The 25,460-nt window shown below is 38.1% G+C and overlaps 1 protein-coding gene across 3 annotated transcripts in view; it reads right to left on the bottom strand.

Annotated features, from left to right (window-relative positions):
* Positions 1-25,460, bottom strand: part of CHCHD6 (coiled-coil-helix-coiled-coil-helix domain containing 6) — a 298,780-nt gene that overhangs the window by 143,541 nt on the left and 129,779 nt on the right. For all 3 annotated transcript variants that reach the window (XM_027863898.1, XM_027863899.1, XM_027863901.1), the window contains exon 5: positions 13,528-13,611. In XM_027863898.1, coding sequence (XP_027719699.1) covers positions 13,528-13,611 — 84 coding nt within the window. The remainder of the gene's footprint in view (positions 1-13,527; positions 13,612-25,460) is intronic.

The following is a 25,460-nucleotide window of genomic DNA, read 5'->3' as shown; positions in this document are numbered from 1 at the left end:
TGTTTTCCAGGTCAGTTATTTTTGCTATGAGACATCTGATATTTTCTTCTATGTTTTCAATTTTTTGTTTTTAATATTTCTTGTGGTCTGATAGAGTCATTGGCTTCTATTTGATCCATTCTAATTTTTAGAGAGTTTGTTGCTTGGGCAAGGTTTTATATCTCTTGTGCCAAGCTATTAATTCACTTTAAAATCTTTTCTTCTGTGAGTTTCATTTCTCTTCATTTTATCCCTCTATTGCTCTCATTTCATACACGTTTATATATTTTAAAAAAATTATTTATTTATTTTTAGTTTTCAACATTCATTTTCGTAAGATTTTGAGTTCCAAATTTTACCCCCTTCTTTACACTCCTCCTCCCCTGAAGATGGTATGCAATCTGATAGAGGCCATACATTTTTTTCATACATGTTTATATTAAATTTTGCTTTTTCAATCAACAAAAATGACAGCTTCTTTCCCTCTCATCCCCCCAATTCAGAAAGAAAGAAAAACAAAACCCCTGTCACAACATGCATAGTGAAACAAAATTAATTTCTCCTTTGGTAAGGTCCAAAAGAAAAAAAATCCATCAATCTATATATTTATCTGTCTGTCTGTATCTTATTGTGCATTCTGAGTCCTTCGCCTGTCTATCAGGATGTGGACAGCATGTTTCGTTATCAGTCCTCCGGAATAGTGGTTAGCCATTAAGTTGATCAGTGTTCTAAGTCTTTCAAAGTTTTAACTTTTTACAATATTGTTGTTATTGTGCAAATTGTTCTTCTGGTTCTATTCATTTCACTCTACAACCGTTCTTGGCATCTCTTATGCCAAGCTATTAATTCCTTTTCCTATTCTTTTTTCCTTATTTCTAATTTCTTTTCCAGTTTTTTCCTCTAGCACTATAATTTCATTGATAAAAAACATTATAAACTCTTTTTTTATACAAACTCTTGCTTTATTTCTTTTTAGAATTCTATTTTAATTTGTGCCCAAGCTGTGTTTTTCTTTGAGATTTTGCTTATAGAAGTTTTGGAGTCAATTTTCTTCTTCTGGGTCTGTTCTGAGTGTCCCTATCACCAGAATAACTTTTTAAAGTGGGATTCTTTTTTTTTTTAATTTGCCCATTCTTCCATCCTCCTTCCAGACTTTGGATTTGATATCAGGTCAAAGATCTGCATTCTTCTGGGAGAAATGTCTGCATCGGTCCTGCTGTTACTTTCCTGGTGTGTTGAGTATTATTTTGGTGTTATTCCAGGCTCTGAGGGACAGCTCAGGCTGAGGACCTGTAACCTTTCAGTGCTAAGTGTTTTGATCTAGGGTAAAGCCTGATTGCACCCCCTCCTACACACTGGTCTGAGTTTTGCAAGTTCCTGACCTGGGTGTGGGCTTGCCTTGTTTGGAGTTTTAGTAAAATGCTGCTGGACTCTGCCAGTATCAGCAACCTAGAAAGCTCTTCTGGATCACAGTGACAGAACTACAAGCTTCCCTTTGGTTTTGGATTCCTGCCCTGGGTATTCCTCTGCATTCTTCATATTGGGCTGGAGGCTGGAACTGAGACCTGCCTCTGCTCCTGGTATCTGAGCTAGAAAGTGGCTATTGCTGCCCTCTCAGTACATAGCTTAGAAGCAAACAGCATCCCTAAGTACAGGCCCCGTCCTCAGTCTGCCCTGAATCTGTGACTTGGAACAGGGTAATAAGTGTCAGAACTGTTAGCTGGTACCTGTTACTGCACTATGCACACATTTATGTCCTTCTATGCTGGATTGGGACTTTCTCTTTTACTATGTACTTCCTAGAACACAGCCTTTCTCTGCGCTGGAGTACTATGCATGGCGTGTTCTTGATTAGACCCTGGTGTCCACAGACTTCTTTGTCTTCTTATGTTGACCTAAGCTGGAAAAGTGATTCCCTGTGACGTATTTTTTTTTTCCATTTTCTGATCAGAATTAAATATGGTGTTTTTTGAAGGAATTTTTTTGGAGGAGAGAAAGGGGGAACTCACTGTACTTCTTCCTGCTACCCTAGCATCTTGGATCCACCCCAATGTGTCTGTTTTCCACAATTCCTCCAACATGTCTCTCCCTTTTTTGAGAAGTAGAACCTTAGAGCTGGTTCAAGACTCCTTTAAAATGGGATCATAAAAGTTGGAGGGGACCTTCGTCAAGTCCAACCCTCCCATGGTGTAGTTGAGGAAACTGAGCTACCAACATGTTATATAACTTGTTTAGGGTCACTCAGCTAGTAAGTGTATGAGGCAGGATTTGAATTCAGGTCTTCTTGACCTCAAATCTAATGTCTATCCACTACACCATTCAGATGTCTCCAAAAGGCATAACAACAGAAATAGCCCTGTTCAACAATTATCCAATCATAAACATCAGGAGAAGCATAAAACCAGGAAGGTTTATGCTTGCCAAAAGTGTTTGCCACTCTGATGGAGGAGATCCCATACAAGTCAAAGTTGAAAAGTGATTTGCTGTCAATGATGAGGTCATTTAAATGTTCCTGTTTCAGGTGACAATGTGATGAAGCAACAAATCCTGGAACATTGTAGACCCTCCTGGAAGAGATGTGTAACCATCAAAAGTTTGTTCTGACCATCTACACTGGAAAGACTAAGTGGATGAAAAATGTTTATTACCCAAATTATGGCCTATATTTGGATGGAAAACCTATAGAACTCATCCATCAGTATGTATATCTGGAAAAGATGGACAATTAGTTGACCATGGAGATGAAAAAGAGGAAGAAAGTGGGCTGGATTGCCTTTGGATAACCATGAAACTTTTTAATGAAACCAAGCTTCTTATGGAATCAAAAGAACATATTTTTAGTATCTACATTGTGCTATTGTTGCTCTATGCCAGCTAAAATGAAATATAATAATCTGCAGACAATTAAAAATGAATACTACGAAGAGGATAATGGAGAGTTCCATGATGGATGTGAACAGGCTGCAACACATAACAAATGTGGAACTCTGGATAAAAGGAGTAAAAGATGTTATTAGGGAAAATGGATGATAGGAAGAGAGGATGACTAGCCATGTAGTAAGGGTAAGGGATGGCAGGGAGACAGCCAGATTGCTCCAGTCGTACCCCACCGGTTTTAAGAGAAGTGGGGAGGGCTTCCAGCATACTGGGCATTGGATCCCTTATAACAAACTTCTGAGAGGACACAGACAGAAGTTACACAGGACAGACAGTCATAAATAAGTTGTAATCTGCATCACGGAAAGGAACTTGTAAGCTGGTGAGGTCACAAAACCATTTGAGTATTTAAAACCTGAGCACCAAATAGAGGGAGGGCTATGCTATGCTTCCTATACTGCTATACTCCTATTACTGTTACAGAACTGAAAAAAGTGTCACTTAGCACCATGACAAGTTTGAAAGTTTTAAATATTGTTGCTTCACATCGCACCAATATGAATTGTTAATTTTAACAGTTCATCCTAATTGAGAAAGACCTTCTCTCTGAAAAGCACCATGAAGTGACTGGAAGGGGGAAGAGATCACTATGTGAAGCAAAACTAGTAGACTTATCTGGGAGTGGGAGTAGTGCCTTCTCTCTTGCTCCTCCACTTGTGGCCTTCACACTTCCTCTCCAGAGCACGGTGACTACCCTAAAGCCTTAGCTAATAAGTACACTTGGCTAACAAGCCTCCTCATTCTCCCAACAAGCCAGATAATATAACTTTCTTTTTGTATCACGCAACTTGAAGCACACAGATGACTCATTTTTGGTTTGTGATATACTCTTACTCTTGAGATTTTCAATTGAAGTTGTGCAAAGTCATATTTTGAATTCATCCACTTGGCACCCTGTTCTACCAATTGCAAGTATATACAAAAAAAAAATTCATGACTGAGTTCTTTATCTCTTAGAAAATTACTTCAATGTTGTTCCTACTAAACATCATCTTTCAGGACTGTCTTGACTACTAATACCTTAATTGACCCTGAGATCAAAGGCTATGCCTTTTGTAAACACTTTTCAAACACCTACTGTTACGCATACACTGGTTGGTTAATACAAATATTTATTGGCTAATTTTCTTCTTTCTGTGCCCCCATTTGTGAAAGTGGCTTAATTCTATAAAGCTGTTGTGACAATGAGAACCGTAATATGTTTTGAGCTCCTTGGAAAAACACTATACAAATTTCTAGGTCTGGTATTAGGAACGCTGTTGGTGCCTGAAAAACATAAGCTGACGAACCAACGATTAAAAACAAAACAAAACCAAACAAACAAACAAAAAGAAACGTGGTTAAAAATTCTATGGGTTATATTCTACTTTTTTCTCTTTTATTTATTTATTTATTTATTTATCTATTTATCTATTTATTTTTTAATTAAGTTTTTGGAATAAAACAAGCATTTCCATAACAGTACAATTATAAAAAGATGATTGCACATGAAATTGCAACTCTATTATGTACAACTTGCTATTCCTTTAAAATATATAATAAATTTCTTTTACTTCACCTTCCCCCTCACCCAGATGGCTACCATTAGACACAAATAGATATATATACATATACGTGTGTGTGTGTGTGTGTGTGTGTATGTAAAATTATTCTATACATACTTCTATTTATCAGTTCTTTCTCTGGATACAGATAAGTGTCTTTCTTCATATGTCCTTTATAGTTAATCTGGGTATTTATAATAATCAAAATGATTCAGTTGTTGAAATTTATTCTTAAAGCAATAGTGCCGTTACCATATAAAATGGTTTCTTGGTTCTGCTCATTTCACTCTTCATTAATTCATGCAAGTTTTTCCATGTTTTGCTAAAATCAACTAGCTCATCATTTCTTATATCACAGTAGTATTCTATCACAATCATATACCACAACTTGTTCAGCCATTTCCCACTTGATGAGCATTTCTACAATTTCCAATTCTTTGCCACCACAAAGAGAGGTGCTACAAACATTTCAGAACATGTAAGTTCTTTTCCTTTTTACCTAATCATCTTTGGAAATAGACCTAGTAGTGGTATTGCTGAGTCAAAGGGTAAAGACAGTTTAATAATTCTTTGGACATAATTCCAGATCGCTCACCACAATGGTTGAACCAGTTCACAATTCTACCAATAATGAATTAGTGTCCTAATTTTTCCACATCCGCTCCAACATTTGTCACCCTCTCCTTCAATTACTTTAGCCAACCTGGTAGGTGCAAAATGACATCTCAAGGTTGTTTTAATTTAGATTTCTCTAATCAATAATGATTTAGAGCATTTTTTTCATATGACTATAAATTGTTTTGATTTCTTCATTGGAAAATGGCCTGTTCATATCCTTTGGCCATTTATCAATTGGGGAATGACTTGTATTCTTATAGATTTGACAAAGTTCTTTATATCTTGGAGATGAGACCTTTATCTGAGAAACTGTCTATGAAATTTTCCCCCAATTTTCTACTTTCTTTCTGATCTTGGCTACATTTATTTTATTTGTACAAAACTTTTTTAATGTAATCAAAATTATCCATTTTACACCTAACTTTGTTCTCTATCATTTGTTTATTCATAAATCATTTACCTATCCATAAGTCTGATAGGTAATATATTCTATGTTCTTATAATTTTCTTACAATCTCTCTCTTTATATCTAGGTCATGTAACCAATTTTGACCTTATCTTGGTAAATGGTGTAAGATATTGGTCTATGCCCAGTTTCTGCCATACTGCTTTCCTATTTTCCCAAAAACTTTTATCAAATAATGAATTTTTATCCCCAAATCTTAAGTCTTTACACTTGTCAAACACAAGGTTATTATATTTATTTGCTGCTGTAAATTGTATGTATACTCTGTTCCATTGATCTACCTTTCTATTTCTTAGCCAGTATCAGACAGTTTTGATAATTACTGCCTTCTAATATAGTTTAAGATCTGGTACTGCTAAAGCTCCTTCTCTTTATATTTTTTATTAGTTTCTTTGATATTCTTGAATTTTTGCTCTTCCAAATGAAGTTTATTATTTTTTCTAATTCAGTAAAATAATTTTTGGTAATTTAATTGGGATGACACTGAATATATAAGTTAGTTTGGGCAAAATTGTCATTTTTATTATATTGGCCCTGACTATCCATGAACAATTAATACTTCTCCAATTATTTAAATCTGATTTCATTTGTATAAAAAGTTTTTTTTAATAATTTTGTTTGTATAGTCCTTGAATTTGTTTTGAAAGGTATACTCCAGGTATTTTATACTGTCTAAAGTTATTTTAAATGGGATATTTTTACTATCTCTTCTTACAAGCTTTTGTTTGTGATATATAGGAATGCTGATGATTTATGTGGATTTATTTTTTTTATTCCATAAGTTTAAAAAATTTAAAAAAATAGGGAAGTCTGAATGAAAAGAAGTTTTGGGATATTAAGTGGAAAGTGGGGAACCTAAGTCCCAGTTTGAGTATGTGTTTGAGATGCTGACAGGGTATCCATGAAGCAATAGCCAATAGACAGCTGACGATACAAACCTGAAGTTCAGGAGAGTAATAAAGCCTGTATACAGAGATTTGGGATTCATTTACATAGAGATTATAATTAAACCCAACTGAACAAATGTGATTATTATGACAAAATATATAGAAATAAAAGAAAGCCCTAGATAGAGCCCTGATAGATACCTATGCTAAAGTAGCAGGATACAAATGATGATAATACAACAAAGGTTACCAAGAAGTAGGAAGAGAACCAAAAGAACATAGTGATAAAAACCAGGGAAGGAAAGAACAGGAAGGGAAGCCAGTGTTAAAGGTTAAAGAGAAGATAGCTATCAAAGAGAACATAGAAAAAAGGGAATGGAGATATAAGAATAATAGAGGCAAATTCCTGTAGAAGATGGAAAGGGAGAAGATTGAGGGCATAGGTGAGAAGGTTGGCATGGGCAAGAAAGGCTTTCCTTCTTGATGAATTAAAGGGAGGGGAGGGGAATGGATCAAAGGAGTCAGTCAGTAAACATTTATAAGCACCGACTATGTGTAGGTCCTGGGGATACAAAAAGAGGCAAAAGACAACCCCTGCCCTCAAGGTGCTCACAATCTTATGGGGAAGACAACAAGCAAACAAACATACAAACAAAAATACAAACAAGCGACATACAGGATAAATAGTAAATAATAAAGAGAGTGAAAGTTCTACAACTAATAGAGGTTGGGAAAGGCTTTCTGTAGAGATGAGGTTTTAGTTGGGACTTAAAGGAAGTCAAGGAAGGAAATAGGCAGAGATGAAGGGAGAGAGAGTTTCAGGCATAGGGTCAGCCAGAGAAAATGTCCAGAGCTAAGATGGAGCATCTTGTTTGTGGAACATCAAGGAGACCAGTGTCACTGATCAAACAGTACCTGGTGGGGGAGTAAGGTATAAGAAGACTGGAAAGGTAGGAGAGGCCTAGATTATGCAGGGCTTTGAAGGCCAAATAGAGTACTTTGCACTTGCTCCTGAAGGTGATATAGAGTCATTGGAAAAAGGAAAGGGAGAGGGAAGAAAAGGAGAGGAGGGAAGGAGGAGAGAAGAGGGAGAGACAAAAAGAGAGACAGAGGGAAGAAGTGGGGGGGAGGTGCAGAGAGGAGAAGGGAGTATGTTTAGGTATGGTATTGGGAGTATAAAGAAAAAGGAAAATATTGGAACATAGGGGCACAAGAACCTGGTATAAAGAGCCAATCAAGGAAATAAAAAAGAAATGTTAAACATCAGTGAAGGCTCAGCTGAAATTAGATAACATGAGGGGCAGCTAGGTGGTACAGTGGATAGAGCACCGGCCCTGAAGTCAGGAGGACCTGAGTTCAAATCTGGCCTCAGACCAAACACTTTACACTTACTAGCTGTGTAACCCTGGGCAAGTCACTTAACCCCAACTGCCTAAAAAAATAAAAATTAGATAACATGAGTTTATACTGGACCAAACTGGCATAGTTATGATGTACTTCAGTGAGATTCAGCAAAAGGGTGCAAAAAGCAGATTGGTGGGCTAATCCACAGCTGAAGATTGGAAGGGAGGGCATAAACAGCAATAGGTCAAGGAAGTAAGACATTCAAGGGAAGAGGACAAAGCATAGGTCAAAGAAATTATAAATGTTTTGAGCAGTGGCAGCTCCTTTGGAAAAAATAAATGGCGTCCCAAGGAAATTATTCTGAAGGATGGAATTGAGTTGGATAAGTAGTCTTATGTTCGTATTTTAAAAAATCTAATTCCTTTAATGTAACAGCTTAGATTGGAACCTATTAGAGAAAGCACCTTCACAATCACATGTTGCATTATTAGTCTGAACCAACTGCATCCTTTCTTAAACCCTCAAATCCATCCTAGTTGACTATCACATTCCCCACAGTAATGACTACAGACCATTTCCACACTGATGAAGACACCCACCCTATCTCTACCTTCTTCATTTTCAATAAAAACCTTAGCCTTTATTGGTGGTTCCATGTGACAGTACTTCTCAGCTTTCTGTTTCTGTATCTCAGACTCATTGTCTCTTCTCCCAACTTCCTTCTTTACTCTGGTCTAAGGGGACAGGATTTATCTTCTCCTTTTCAAGGGTCCTTATCACCTTACATCTAGATTAACATATAACAACTTCCTAACTCAGCTTCTCCCCATTTCAATACAACCTTCTTACTATTACTTACCTATTAATTAATTTTCATAAAATCTCTATTACTCTCCTGTTACAAAACTCTCAAGAGTGGAGCTAGGAATCAAACCCAAGCTTTCTGAGGTAAAGACTAAAGCTCTTTCCATTGTAATCTAATGTAGCTACTTCTGAAGCCAGACAAGTAACTTGTCATCAGAGACAGAAGTTAGAAATAAATTAGCTGAAAATTTCACATGGTGCATGAGCAATGCCACTTATAGATCCTGCTCCATTTCTCTCCCTTCTGTATCAAATCATTCAGGGTCATGAGCCCTAACCTCCATCATATGCTGCCACTTCAGGGGGAGAGACTTCAGCACCTAAATTAACAGAGTATTTGGGACTCTCAAAGCTATATGCTGCTGGCACTACACTAAAAACACTAAGTACAATCCAACAGTGCCTTGTAAATTGAAAATGGCTTCATTTCCTGACATGGTCAAGGCACTTGAGAAGTATCAAGCTGTGAGTGGCACGTGCAGGATAGATTGCTTTGCACAGGGCCATTTTCCACTGATGGGACACATCAAAGGAGAAGCCCTACCAGGTGTTAGAGGTGAATCACCATGAGGTTCACTACCCCAACCGAGGCAGATGGTATCAATACTTCCAGAGAACAAGAAATCATGACAGTATTATGCTGTCTTTAACTGTAACTTCTATTGATGGGGAAGGGGGAGGAGTGCCCCAAATCTGATACATGATGAGAGTGGTAATTTTTTCTTTTAAAGAGAAAAGAACTAGACTTCTCTCTATATGAGAGAAAAAGACTACAGTGTTCCACTGCACAGAATTGCAGGTTGAACACCAAATTTCAAATCCAGTCCAATCCCTAACTTGCTATGTGATACTAGGGAGACTGATACTTACTTTCAATCTCACTTTTTCCCCCTCTGGTGAAATGAAACAGAAATCTTTATGTTTTTAGGTATGATTGTGAGATGATTCTGAAAACTATAAAGCCCTAGAACAATTTTTAAAATGTAATTCATACATTCAAGTATACTTCAAATTTAATTAAAGCATCAATTTAATATCAACTCAGAAGCAAGGTACTGTGCTACCTAGATAGCACAGCATCTATGTAGAAACTACAAAGATATAAGACATAGCTTACAGTCTAATTTGGGAGCTGGGTATAAAGGAGGTATACAAATAATTAGAGGATGAGGCACAGTGTGATAAGTGCACAAGAGGTGGACCCAATGAATTGGGAGCAATCTGTTTGGCTTCCCTCTATTTTCTTCAGTTTCTAAGATTCTTGCTTCCTACCTGAATGGCATGGGGACTGTGCCATATGGAACTTAACCTCAGAACCTTCCTGCTATAGGGCTATAATAGGACCACCTTTTCCAGGACAGAGACTAAGAAATACCCACAAGGAATGAGAAGAGAGGGGAAAATGAGACTGACATAGTCTTTAGGCAGGAAGTATTCTTTAAGTGTGGTTAAGTAGAACTTGCCCTGAGTTGTCACTCAAGAGAGCTGGGTTCAAGCCTTAATTGTCATGAATTAGCTGAGTGAACAAACTGTTCAACCTCATCTAGGTCTCAGTTTCCCAATCAGTCATCTATGGAACAATTATTGTTGTAGAACAAGTGTTTAAAGAAAAAAAAATTCTGTCCCCTCCTCCATTATCTAATTTCTACTCCTGCTTGTCATCTATGTTATTATCAATTGGCAAGAGGCTAAACCAGTACCTAATGCTTTGCTTTTATCAATTCCTAGGGAAGTGCGAAAGAGGGAGAGAGAGATTTAAGAGAGGCATTCCAGGTAGTCCTTTCTCAAGGAGGACACCTTGGTAGCTATTTTATTTCAACTTGTAAACTGAAATAACCCAATCTCCTTCCTAACCTCTCTGTTGACAACAAAGGAAACACCATTCTTTAGGTCATCCAGGCTCAAAACCTAGTTCCTAGCCTTCTCTCTTATCTCCCTCACATCCAATCAGCTGCCAAGCCCTAGCAATTTTACCTTCAAAACACCTCATATACACTTCCTTCTCTCTGCTGATACTGGCAGGCCCTCATCACCTCACACCTGGACTACTGCTAGAGCCTGCTAGTTGGCCTTCCTGCCTCAAGTCTCTCCTTACTCTGGTCCATCGTGCACTCAGCTGTCAAACTGATATTACTTAAGCACAATTCTGACCACAACACTCCTCTATTTAAGCAACTCTTAGGACTTATTATTTCCAAGTTCAATAAAAAATCCTCTGTTAGGCTTTTTAAGCCCTTCATAACCTACTCCTCTCCATGTACTCTTCCATCTAGGGGTACTGACCTCCTTACTACTCCTTGAATAAGACATTCCATCTCTATCTCCTGGCTCTATGCATTTTCATTGGCTGTCCTCCACGCCTGGAACTTTCCCCCTCCTCAACTCTGCCTTCTGGTTTCCCTTGCTTCTTTAAAGTCTCAGCTGAATTCCTACTTTCTACAAGAAGTTTTTTCCCCAAATATCCTTAATCTTAGTGCCTTCCTTCTGAGATTATCTCTAATTTATACTGTCTACAACTTGGTTCTGCTAAGTTGTTTGCAGGTTGTCTCCTCCTTAAGAATGAGCTTCTTGAGAACTGGGACTGCTTTTGGCCTTACTTGTGTCCCTAGCACTTAACACAGTGTACACAAGAGGTACTTAATAAATCCTTGTTGACTGACTGACTGAACTTCGTGCTTCCCACTTCCCAAACAACTCTAAGTCCTCTTCCTCAGTCCTCATCCCCACATGCTCTGCTATTGTCTAAGAGCAGGGAACTAGGCCAGGGAGGTGGCACAGGAGCTACTCTTTAGCAGCCTCTCTTTAAGTCATCGCTGAGCCAAACTCTTCAAATTAAAAAAAAAAAAAAAAAGGCTCTAAGAAAAGAGCTTGATTGGAAGGTCCTAATGCTGTGTTGTGTCTCTGGAAACTGAAAATGTCAAGGTCTGAAAGTATTCCATACATGAAAGCTGAATTATATAAAAGCAACAGCTAATAAAAAAAGATTGTCAGATGTTGTATTTCCATCTTTCTAGTCATTACAGGAATAAACTTATCCACAGAGAAGATCGAAACCTTTTTAAAAAACTGATACAATTAAGCCTTACTACAGCATTTCTTTTCTCCCTCTTTCCCATGTTCTCAGTAATCTCCCCTATCTTCCTCACCAATCTGCTCTTCAGAATGTTTTGGAGGCATTTTTTTATTTTATTAGCAGGAAAATGTTAGTGTTGAAGAGTCAGAAAAAAAAGATAGTGGTTTTGCACCTCTTTGTAGCAGCACTTAACATCTTTTCACAATCTTGTGGAAAATCCTCATTAAAAAAAGTCTGCATCTGCATATGTAAGGAATTTGGATGTCTCTTTTTGATTACCAAGGGGGAAGAGGAGATGATAAAGTCAAGTTCTTCTGGTACATTTTTTTCCCTTTCAGCAAGGCAAAGCATTTTTCATTCTTTATAAGGGTGAGCATTAAAGAGGAAAGAAAAAGCCAGTGAGACAGAGTCCAACCAGAAGGCAATTTTTTATAAGAGAAAAATGCAAGGGGGCCTAGCTCCTTCCCACTCTAGATAGACACACATCCCAATTCTTTTAGGAGCCAAAACTGGAGAGAGAAACACAAGAGAGTCACAGCAGGAAACTGAAGAATTGCACACATAACAAAAAAAAAATCTGTGCTTATGAACATATGGGCAACTGTGATAATTAGAGCTATGGCTGGTGGATTTCCCCCTCCCCCTTTTTTCCAGGCTTTCAATTCACAATCCCTATCATTTATAAGCTACATTCAAACTTGAATTGGAGCTCTCCTAAACAAAAAAGATATATATTTTTAAAGGGTCAATGCCATAGGTAAGCAATACAGAATCTACACCATTCTCTAGTTCTATGTAATGTTAATGTATTAATATGGCCCCTAGTATTTTATGTTAACATCCTGTTTGGGGTCATATTTGCTGCCTCTCTGAAAAATGAGAAGTCATGGTAATAAAATAGAGAGTCAAGGAAATAGCTTCCTTCTTATTCCCACAGCTGTTCAATCCAGGTTTCTTTGTGGCTCCACTTTGGTTCAGTCAGAAAGGGAAACCCCATTGGGAATCAGACCCACTAAACATACTGTCAAATGGTGTTTTATAGTTTAAATTATGACAGTTCATTTTTAGCCACTATTCTACAGGAAACCAGGCTTCGTTACCTCTGGCAGGAGGTGAAAACACTTCATTGAGATCCTTCTACACCCTGCCAATTTTTTCTAAAGCATTTATTTTGGGAAAGCCATCATGATCAACAACTAAACCAAAAAGGGGATGGTAAACAAGTCACTAAATGGGTTTTTATAAATCATTTCTAGTTTTTTTTTTTTAAAAAGGTTTGATGTCTCTTTAAAAGGCATTCATTTCAAAGGCTTGTCCTAAGAGAAACAGATAGTATGCAGCACTGGTGCACTTTTGATCTCCCTGACCCCCAGGAGAAAATTAATAATACAACTTTAATGTATTTGTATAGCAAGACTTAACGTTATTATTATTATTTTCTCCAACTCAGCTTCTTAACTAAATGGAGAAAGGTAAATTGGCTCTCAGCACCGCCCTGTGGTGAGAGAAGAATTTTTTTTTAAAGTTAAATGATAGTAGAGCTGCATTCAATAAAAATGGTTCAATTAAAAACCAATTACCTTCTTGAATGCAACCTGTTAAAAGGTTCACTTTGTAGAGCTGTTTGATGCAAGGGGGAAGGGAACAGGTAGATTGGTCCTGAAGAAACAGGGGAGTGGAGGGTAAGGGCTCCTGAGGCCTGATGACTCCAGGTGTCAGAACAATGCTTTCTGCTTCTTTGGGACATTAATTCATGTGGATACTAGTCAGCTGTTAGCACTCGGCCCCGGAAATCAAAATGAAGACAAGCCTTACCTTTCTTTCAATTCGACCCAATTGCTCTTTATAGAAAATGTCACGGCGTCTTAGCTCTGCTTCTACACCTTCCAGTTCTTTGGCCTAGTTGAAAAAGAGCAAAACACACATTAGTACCCAGAAATGGCAAAAAGGGAAGCCAGTATTTGGAAATGAGACCTGGCTAGCAATTTCTGTTTAAAGTTCTAGGAATGAAGCTTAAAATGCCACATTTCTGGCTATAGTCCTAAAAGGATGGGAGGGAAATGCTTCCCTTATGATCAATTTCTTTTGGTTTAACCAACTCCTGATTAAAATTTTAATAAGTCCCTTTTCACCTTTAGGACTTGAAGGTTGAGCCTGCTCTACTGGAAACAGAATCCTGGAACCTCATAGTTAGAAGTGACCTCAGAGTTCATCCTACACTTTACCTGGGCAAGAATTCCCTTCTTCCACCTACCTTCCCTCTCCTCTGCCCCCAGTCACAGCATTCTTGACAGATGATCATCTCTAGTTCTGAGGAATAGCATGATTATCTGGAAAATGACAACTCATGGGTAACTGTACACACATTTTTCTGATTCATTCATAATTCTTCACCCTGTCTTCAGGGCTTTATGGGACAAGGTACTTCTTGTTCCAACTATACCTGGGTTCCAGCACCCAGGATTTCCCCATGCATACCTTACCTTTTTATTTACTATAAAATACTCCCTACTATTTACTCTCCTAAAGGCTTTAGCTCTGAGATAACTAAACACTCCCAACTGAGGGAAAGTCTTCTGTGCACTGAGAACTTCAGAAAGCCCATTTCCATTTTCAAGCTCAAATGCGTAAAGCAAACTATTTATGTGTCTAAATCCACTTATAAAATACCAAGTAGAAAATACTAGCCAAAAAGTTTTTGTGTAAAAAATATGTGTATAATATATACAGGAGTGGGTGTGCATGTGTGGCAATGCTATTATCTTCTACATGAGGTGAATGGACTTCATTGGATAATCAGCAGTGAAGTTTACCAATGAAAGTACTGACCATATAATAACACCTAACTATAATACAGCACTGACAGAAAGGCATTTGAAAGAAATGGAAGTATTGCTAAGAGGGGAAAGTGCCAGTGTAGCATGGCAACAGAATGGAAACTTGGGAGCCGAATTCTAGTGATGGTATTACCTTAGGGGTAGCAGGCGACCTGCATTTGAACAAACTGCTTACTTGCCTTATTTATTTATTTGTTTGTTTATTTACTTATTGCCAGTAGAATGGGAAGAATATTATTAACCTATTGCCTCTGGTGGTTGTAGAAGCTCTAAAAAGTGCTGAAAGGCTTTCTAGAATATCTCTGGAATGTAACTCTGCAGAAAAGCTAAATCAAGACAGTAACACCCTTAGGATCATGGAAGCCAGGCAGGATTTCCCATAGGCATTATTGTCAAGGTACTACCCAGAGGTTGCTTCCCGAGAATGCATGCACAGCTAATCTATATGGAGGCCTCTCAGTGGCTGACTGCTTAACTATTAGTGATCCCTAGCGCAATCAGAGGAGAGGCTGGTCCAATACAATTAAGCAGCCAGGATCAAAATATCTCCCATGGCACTAGACCTGTCATTTTCTGGCCCAATACTAACAGTCAAGAAAGAAAATGACATTTAAAAGCCCAATTGCTCTGGAGCTCCATTCATAATGGGTTGGGGCAGGTAGGGTTTTCAAGCTAAAGAGTAAGGTAGCAAGAAAAATGAACAATGGGATGTCCCAGATGCTAGGTGGCCCCTTGATAACTTAAACATCTAATGGCTACAATGACAGAACACAGTCCTGATAGCTTGGAACAAAGTTCTGCAGCCATCTGTAACTTTCTCAAGGGAAAGATATTGTTCACACATCTGTAAGAAGAAACGAGGTTTGTCTCTTCTTCCACATTCTAAAGCATTCTTGTCTTACTTCAACACACAATATAATGAACCAGGAGATCCTAAATCTGTATCTTTCACAGATTCACTTACACTTCACATCTTTTCTCAGTAACAAAGTAATTAGTATGAAAGTACAGTTAAGTCTCAATTATCCACAGTCTACTGGAAAGAAATATGGAAGTAGAGGTCAGACCTTAGTTCTGGTCCCCCCCGCCTTTTTTTTGCAACTAATCCTGTAAACTTTAGCCACGTCCAGAGTACCAATGAGGAAGAATGTTTCTCACCTCCTGACAGAGAGGTGATGGATTCAATAGGCACAATGAGGCATACGTTTTTGGACATTGCCGATATGGGGATTTGTTTTGCTTGATATGCAGTTTATTTATTACAAAGGTTTTGTTTTCTTTCTTTCTTTTTTTTTTTAAGTGGGAAAGGGTGTAGAAAAGAGAAAGTTTAATTTAAAAAAAACACGTTCCTTATCTGTAAAATGGAAAACCTGCTCATATTTGCACTTGTGCACTCTCTCTCTCTCCCGCACTCTCTCTCTCTCCCTCTCTCTCTCTCACACACACACACTTACACACACACACACACACACACACACACACACGCATGCGCACAAATATGAAAAAGGGCTTTGAAAAAGCTAAAATGTCATACAAATAAAAAGTACTGGTTATCATTCTGAATATTGTGAATTATCTATAATTATGCTTTTAGGGCATTTCATCCCATAAGGTAGTGCTTATAATGGAAAAGGCACTGGCCTTGAATGGAATGAGACTTGGATTCACATGCTGTCTCTGTCACTTATTAACCACTTATTAACTGTGGATAAGTCACAACTTTTCTGAGCCTCAGTTTCCACAACTGTAAAATAGGGATAATAATACTTACATTACTTTACTTCACACTACTGTGAGAATTAAAATGGGATAATGAATATAAAGTACTTTATAAAGCTTTAAAGCATCATAGAAGATATTATTATTATGACTGTGAAGAAATTAAAGGAGGAAAAAAGAATGCTAGTAATAATGCATTAGTAGTGTTCAGTGCAATGGTTTCTAAAATGATACTACCAATTATGAAAGATTTAAAAAGCTTTCACCTCAAAAGCCCTAGTTAGACCTCCCTTCTTGCATGTTTCTTTTCCTTCATGCTATGTGTAGATTTCAATTCATTTCATGTCTATACATCAAGTAATAACTGCCTTACAAATACTTCTTTTAGTGCTCTATTATTCTAGCTCTGATTCCTATCTAGCCCAAAATATCATTCCCATCCTTATCTATCCCAAAATACCCACCACAGTGGATAATACTCATCTTTCCTTCCCTTGGGTCCTCAGATGGTCTTTTGGGAAGACTTTTGCTCAGCGATTCCAGCAATTAAAGGCTATGCTCTCTTCCCTATTCTACAAAAAAACTCAGATTGTTCATCTATGCCTTCTAAGTTAACCATTTACAAAATGAAGAGCTATATTCCCTATCTTCTACTTCACTTGGATATTGTGAGGATAAATGAAGTAATGTGTGTTAAGCACTTGGATTTCCTTTGAAGAAAAGTGCCAGATAATCATCAAGAATGAATCCCAACTGCTGGAGATACTACTCAGGAGAGGTCAAAGAGAAAAGCGGTAGGAAATCAACTGAGCGTGCACCTTTTATACAATGAATAATTCACATGAGCAACTACTACTGGAAGCACCATATATTGGGACCAGCTCAGGAGTCGCTCAGGTAGCAGCTGGTCAATGGTGATAAAGAGCTGCAGCATCATCATCCATCAATTCCCATGATGGAATCCATAGCTGCCAGCCTCAGGAGAAGAAAATCAAAGTAGAGAGCCAAATACTGGTCCTGGAACAGTGTCCTGGCTTCCAAAGTGACCAGTGAAGATCAACAAGAACAAGAAACCATGAGGAATCCCCTTAGCCAGAAGCTTGTGCCTCAGCCTCTGCAATCTTCAGCTTCTGCCGTGGGTCAGTGGCTTGTGAACTCACTGCAGAGAACCTGTGTGCCTATCAGATGGCATCCCTGTTACTACTGAATTTGGTGTATATTTCCGAAGTGTCATTGATGTCTCACAGAAATTCAAAAAAAAATTCCATTTCAAGCCCATCTGCTGAAATATTACAGGCTTTCTCTACAGTCTCCATTTTTTATTACCATGGACAGCTACATTAAAACAGGCCTCATAGGGAAGACTTTTGTTTGTTCCTGCTGCTTTGTTCCCAGCCCCAAGTCACTGGCTACAATTTTAAGCCCTCCTAAACCATGTCAGTAAATGTGGTGGTGATGTCAAAAAGGACAGAGGCTTCAGGTGTGGGAGAACACAGAAGCAGATGGCCTCCTAGGCAACTGAGATCCTATCCTCATACATGTGTCTCTAGTAATGAATGAACAAGAGAAAGAAAAAGTAGACAGTGTGAAATCCAAATAGTATAATGAAGCTTTGTATTTGCCTAGCACCTTATCCTAGGGCTCTAATCTCTTTTCAGACTTTCTTCCCCATAAAAATCCCAAGAACTGGGTAAAGTAACAAGTGTTACTTCTTTATAAATTGGGAAATAAAGGTGCAGAGAAAAGACTTTTCTAATGTTTGAGTTGTTAATCTGGTGTGTGTGAACTTGTTCTAAATATTTTGATAAATGTATTTAATATAATTGACTTTCTTTATCATTCTATGTATTTTATTTTACACATTTTAAAACATTATTCTGAGAAGGGGTCCTTATGTTGTTAAAGGGGTTCAAGACACAAAAAGGTTAACCCAGAGGCTGCAATAAACAACCAAATCACTAATTGGTCAAAAGCTGTGAATCCAACTCAATACACTATGGCATCCTTTTTTTCATCATCAATACAGTGTTATTTAAAGTCATATTACAAGACTACTTTCAAGCAAAAAACATACTCTCACGATGCTACCTCGTATTTTCAAACTCACTGTGGGTGATTAGGAGATTCAAGTTCAAAATTCTTACCCTATATTTTATTCTATCCCTGTCTGTGGGTAATTAGAGTTGACATACCATACAGGCCCAGGGGTTTTAGAAGGTCATCTAATTCATCCTCCACATTTTACAAATGAGAAGACTTCTGCCCAGATAGGAAGTGACATGTATAAGTTCATAAAAGTAGTAAGTGACAGAGATAAGATTCAAGCCCAGAAACTTTTAACTCTAAACCCAGCACTTTTTCCACTACACAACTGCCCCTCATTGTCCTCCTGCATGGCGAATGCCAAAAACAGAGGCAAATACTATTAAAAGAGAACAGCAAGAGAGGCTGAGGACAATTAGGATGGATATAAAAGAGGCAAACATGGTATTACAAATGGGAAGGGTGAAACCTACATAAGGTTGTCCTCATACAACTTGCCAAATGTTATTCTATCTCTGGGGCCATTAATATCCCACTCAACATTTGGAATCAAAGGATGTGGCACCTTCAAGATCATCTTATCCAACTGCCTGGGCACCTAATATAGGTAAGACTGAATTTCAAAGCCATAACAATAAAAAAGTGGAGTCACAAAGGCAGAACAGAAGATAGTAGTACAGTCCAGTTCCCCCACCACAACTCCTCCACAAAGAACTAGAAAATATACCAGACTGAATCCTGGTCAGGAAATGGAAGAAAAAAATCACAGTGAGTCATTTTTCTAGCCCAGGTTGGCTTAAGAATACAGATTGAGATGTTGGCCTACCTTGGGGACCAGACCTGTCCAGGAATATGAGGCTATACAGAACACTGCAGTACCCAGGGAATGAAAGAGGGCTGAGACCCTGGGCAGGAAGAGATCTCAGGAGTCCCTAAGCCTAGGGCAGGGTACAGGAATGAGTGTTATCTGGCAGATCTGTCACTACCCAGGCCCAGAGTAACAGATCCAGAGAAGACTGAGGAAGTGTACATAAGGGTAGCAAAAAGGATTTTAGGCCTTAGCTATATTCTGAGCAAGAAACAAGTTCAGAAGCAAAGAGTAGCTAGGTGGCTTTAAACTTGGGAGCAGAGCAGGACTCAGTTCTAGCCTTTAGCCCAGCCTGAAATCTGCAGCAGAATAACCAGGGTAGAAATATCAGACGAAAGGAGATCCTCCAATTCAGTCACTCTGAACCTAAAGAGCCTTCTAACAGGCTAATAGTGGCTGAGTACATCAGCAGTCCACTGAAAACTTACAAAAACATTATAGTCAAAACCCACAGCTTCTAGGCCAAATAAAAAATACTGCAAATAGCCAGAAAGAATCCAAGTACTAACAAGCCACAGTCAGAATCACACATGACTTAGCAGCCACCATTATAAAGGAATGGAGAGTTTGGAATATGATAGTCCAGAAGGCAAAAGATTGATTGGAGAAATAAAATAAATTATGAGGGACCATTTCATTCAATAGTATGGCAATAAAACTGATAATCTAAATGAAATAAATATTTACAAAAATATAAACTTCCCAGATTAACAGAACAGGAAATAGAATAATTAAATAATGCTATCTTAGAAAAATAAATGGAATAAGTTATAAATGAACTACTTCCCACTCCATCCCCCAAATAGGACTAGGGGGATTTACAAGTTAATTCTAGTAAATATTTAAAGAATTAATCCAATAAAATATAAACTGTTTGAAAAAAATAGGAAAAGAAGGGGTCCTATCAAATTCATTCTATGACTCAAACATGGTCTTGATATCTAAACTAGAGAGTCAAAACAAAGAAAGAAAACTATAGACCAATATTGCTAATGAGGAAATAAACTGATGCAAAATTTTTAAATAAAATATTAGCAAGGAGACTACAGCAACATATGACAAGATTATATATTACAAACAGGCCGGATTTATATCAGGAGTGTAGAACTAGTTCAATATTAGGAAAACAATAAACATAATTGACCATATTAATAACAAAAACAATGAAAAACATATGATTATATCAATAGATGAAGAAAAAGTTTCTGCAAAATAACAACACCCATGCCTGTTAAAAATTTTAGAAAGCTGAGAAATTAATGGAACTTTTTTTTAATATGGAAAGTAATATCTACCTAAAACCAAGAGACATCATTATCTGTAATAGAGATAAACTAGAGAACAGGGGTAAAGCACAGATGTCCATTATCACTATTACTATTCAAAATAGGGCAGGAAATGTAAACTATAGAAATAAAACAAAGAAAAGAAATCAATGGGAAATTATAGGCAAAGAGGAAATACAATTATCATTTTTTTGCAGATGAGATGATAATTTACTTAGAGAACCGTAGAGAGTCAACTAAAAAAAAGCAATTAAAACAATTAATAACTTCATTAAAATTGCCAGATACAAAATAAACCTATACAAATCATCAGCATTTCTGTATGTTACCAACAAAATGCAGGAGGAAGAGATAAAAGAGTAATTCCATTTAAAATAATTACAGATAGCATAAAGATAGACTTAGGAGTCTACCTGTCAACACACATAGTAACTACAGACAGTTCTTACTGTATGTAAGAGGACCGCTCAGCAGATTTATACGCAAAGCAATTTTTATGTAAAGAGAATGGGAAGGAAGGGCAAGAGGTAAGAAGGAGGCTGTGTATTGTGGAGGGAAGGTGCCAGCACATGGTTCAACATATAGGGGCCAGGGTCAGAGAAGGAAAGCATAAAGAGGAAAACATGGTGCATGGCCAGCCATATGGGGGCCTGGCCATACTTGAGAAGAAAAGCACATTGGGGCAGGTACATGGGGGCCAGATACAGACTGGAGGTGGGCCACATGTGAGGGCCAGGGCCAGACATGTCATATCCTAACACTGAGGGACTGAAGACAGACATGGCCTCAATATGGGTGGGCAATGTGGGGTAAAGGTCTCCTTTCTCGGAGGAGGTCTCAAGCCAAGCCCCCATCTTATGGCAGCTGTGGTTTTCACTGGAAGGGTTTTTTGTTCTTGTTTTGTTTTTTTTAGTGGAGAAATGGGGGTGGGAAGCTGTGGAGCACTAAGCTAAGGGGTAGGAGTAGAGAGGGATAAGAGAGTACTGTATAGTAAAGTTAACACAGGTGGGTTTTTTTGGAATGTGGATTTCTTTCAGAATTCTTTACAGAAAATAGAATTTGCATAATACAAATTTACATAAAGTGAGAACTGTCTGTATATGAACTCAATTACAAAACATTCTTTACACAAATAAAGACATTTAAATAACTGGAGAAATATTAATTGCTCCTGGGTGCACCAAGCCAATGTAATAAAAATGACAGCATTACCTAAATTAATTTACTTTTTCAATGTCATACCAATCATACTACTAAAGGATTACTTTATAGAGCTAGGAAAAATAATTTTAAAAATTCATCTGGAGGAACAAAGGATAAAAAAAAAATCAAAGGGAATTAATGAAAGGAAAAAGTGGGAAGGGGGCTTAGTAGTACCAGATCTCATACTATACTACATAGGCATAATCATCAAAACAATTTGGCACTGGGTAAATAACAGAGAGGTTGATCAGTGGTAAACACTAGGTACACAATATACAGAAGAAAATGAACCACAGTAGCCTAGTTTTTGATAAACCCAAAGAGCTCAGCTATTGGGGCAAGAACTATTTGACAAAAACAGCTGGGAAAACTAGAAAACATTCTGGCAGAGACCAGCATCATGACACACTCTAAACGAATGCATAATTTGGACAACAGGGACAAATGGACAATTTTCATTACATAAAATTAAAAAAGTTTGCACAAACAAAATGAATGCAGTTAAAATTATAAGAAAAGCAGGAAACAGCAAAAAATCTTTACAGTAAGTTTCTCTGATAAAGGTCTCATTTCTAAAATATGTACTATAGTGAATTGATTCAAATTTATAAGAATAAGAACCATTCCTTAATTAATAAATGATCAAAGGATATTAGTAAGTAGTTTTCTGAAGAAAAAATCCAATATCAATAGATAAATAGGAAAATGTTCTAAATCACTAATAATCGGATAAATGTAAAATTAAAACAACTTTGAGACTTCTGGGAGCCAAGATGTTGGAGTAAGCAGTAAGCAGTTCTCCCTCTCCCTTAATGACCTCCAAAAACCCAGAAAATATCACCCCAGGAAAAATCCTGGAACAGCAGAGTCAGCAGAAAAATTGGGATACAGCAGTCTTTTACTCTGGGGGATTAACAGGAAAGGTCCCTCTCACTCTGGTGGAAGGGGAGCACTACAGGACAGGAGCCAGCAGCAAGCCCCACCTCAGCAAACCAGCAGGAAATCCTGAGCTCCAGGGTGGTGGAATAAGCAAGTGCTAACACCAACTCCCCACTCCCAGGTGCCTTAGCACAGCAAGAGGAATTGGTGGACTCCAGCTCAGAGAACCACCACATGCACTGGCCGGGCAGCTGTTCTCCAGCAGACAAACATCTCCGTGCTTCAGTGCAACTCCAGGCAGACAGGCATCCTCCAGCAGCCGAACCTTGGGCAGGTGCCTTCCCGTAGCCAAACCTCCCCATGCTTCAGCGCAACTCCAGGTGGGCAGACGTCCTCTAGCAGCCAAACTTCCCCATGCTTCAGGGCAGTCCAAGTAAGCAGGCATCTTCCAGGGGTCAGACCTCCCAACCCCCCATCCCAAGAGCTTCTGCATAGCCCCAGAGAAATACAGAAAAACCCCACCTGGCCTCGGCACACGCCAACCACCAGCACTAGGACCCTAGCTCAGCACCAGGTAAGCTGCCAGACCCCTACAGCCTCCAGTGGCCAGCACCTGAGATCCTAGCACACAAGTCCAGTGACTAGGCCCCTGGCCCCCAACACAAAAAGCTTGGGATACTGCCCCTTGTGCTCCAACAGAACTCAACTTTAAAAGCCAGGAAATAGGCAAACATCATGAGCAAAAAGCAGAAACAGACAATGACCATACTTTCTTTCTATGGGGACAAGGAATATCAGAATACAATTCAGAAAAGGACAACATCGTCAATATACCCACATCTGAAACCTCAAAAGGGAATATGGACTGGTCCCAAGCTCAAAAAGCCTTCCTGGAAGAGCTCCAGAAGAATTTTAAAAGTCAAATAAGAGAGGTAGAAGAAAAACTGGGAAAAGAAATAAGAGGTATGCAAGAAAGAGTCAACAGCTTGGGAAAGGAAGGACAAAAATTGACTGTAGCAAAAAAAATCCTTAAAAAATACAATTGGCCAAATGGGAAAAAAGTACACTGAAGAAAATAACTCCTTAAAAAAATGTAATTTTCCATTTTCCAAATGGAAAAGGAAGCACAAAAACTCACTGAAGAGAAGAACTCCTTAAAAAGTAGAATTGGTCAAATGGAAAAGGAGGTATAAAAGTTAACTGAAGAAAACATTCACTAAAAATTAGAATTGGGCAAGTAAAAGCTAATGAATCTATGAGACATCAAGAATCAGTCAAACAAAATCAAAGGAATGAAAAAACAGAAGAAAATGTAAAATATCTCACTGGAAAAACACCTGATCTGGAAAATAGATCCAGTAGAGATAATTTAAGAATTACTGGTCCACCTGAAAGCTATGATCAAAAAAGAGGCTGGACAGCATCTTTCAAGAAATTATCAAGGAAAACTGCCCTGAGGTCCTAGAACCAGAGGGTAAAATAGTCATCAAAAGAATCCACTGATCACTTTCTGAAAGAGATCCCAAAATGAAAACACCAAGGAATATTGTAGCCAAATTCCAGAATTATCAGATCAAGGAGAAAATGCTGCAAGCAGTCAGAAAGAAACAATTTAAATATCGTGAAACCACAGTCAGGATTATGCTGGACCTTGCAGCTTTTATATTAAAAGACAGCAGGACTTAAAATATGATACTCCATAGGGCAAACGAGCTTGGATTCCAACCAAGGATCAACTACCCAGTAAAACTGAGCATAATCTTTCAGGGGAGGACATGGATATTCAATGAAATAGAAGACTTCCAAACCTTCCTGATGAAAAGACCAGAGCTTAACAGAAAATTTATCTTCAAATACAAGACTCATGAGAGGCATAAAAAGGTAAACAGGAAAAAAAAAATGTTATTCAATAAGGTTAAACTGCTTACATTCCTACACAGGAGGATGACACTCGTAACTTTTGAGAACTGTATCTTTATTATGACATTTAGAAGGAGTATACATAGACAGAGGGCATGGGGATAAGTTGACTTTGATGTGATGATAAAAAATCTAATTAAGAGGTGAAAAGGGATTGTACTGGGAGAAGAGGAAAGGAGGAGGCAGAAAAGGGCAAATTACATCACATGAAGAGGTGCAAAGATCTATTACAGTAGAGGGAAAGAAGGGAGGGAGATGAGCATTGTTTGAACCTTCCTCTCATTGGATTTGGCTCAAAGAGGGAATAACATACTCAGTTAGGTATAGAAATCTAACTTACCCTATGGGAGGTAGGAGGGGAAAGGGGAAAGAAAAGGGAGGGCAGATTGAGGGAGGCAGTGGTCAGAAGCAAAACACTAGTGAGGAGGGAAAGGGAGAAAGGAGAGAGAAAAGCATAAACAGGGAGGGAAATAGGATGAAGAGAAAGACATAGTAATCATAACTGTGAAAGTGAATGGGACAAACTCTCCCATAAAACAGAAGCAGATAGCGGAGTGGATTAAAACCACAATCCTACAGTATGTTGTTGGCAAGAAACACATTTGAAGCAGAGGGATACACACAGAGTAAAGGTAAAAGGCTGGAGTAGAATATATTATGCTTCAGCTGACATAAAAAAAAGCAGGGGTAGCAATCCTGATCTCAGACAAGGCAAAAGCAAAAATAGATCTAATTAAAAGAGGTAAGGAAGGCTGCTAAAAGGTACCATAGACAATGAAGTAATATCATTACTAAACATATATACACCAAGTGGTATAGCATCCACATTCTTTTTTATTTTTTCCCAGTCAAAGACAAGGTTTATTAGAACATTCATCATATTAGGCAGACTCTTAAGGAGTCTGAACAGGAGTAAGCAGTGGCTAGATTTTAGGAAACTGGGCCGTGGCTAGATTTTAGGAATCTGGGCCCTGGCTAGATTTTAGGAATCTG

The sequence above is a fragment of the Vombatus ursinus genome, unplaced genomic scaffold (assembly GCF_900497805.2).
Source record: "Vombatus ursinus unplaced genomic scaffold, bare-nosed wombat genome assembly UNPS02014773.1, whole genome shotgun sequence".
In the NCBI taxonomy this organism is placed as follows: Eukaryota; Metazoa; Chordata; class Mammalia; order Diprotodontia; family Vombatidae; genus Vombatus; species Vombatus ursinus.
Note: the sequence above shows the minus strand (reverse complement) of the source record. Positions and strands in the feature narration are given on the sequence as shown.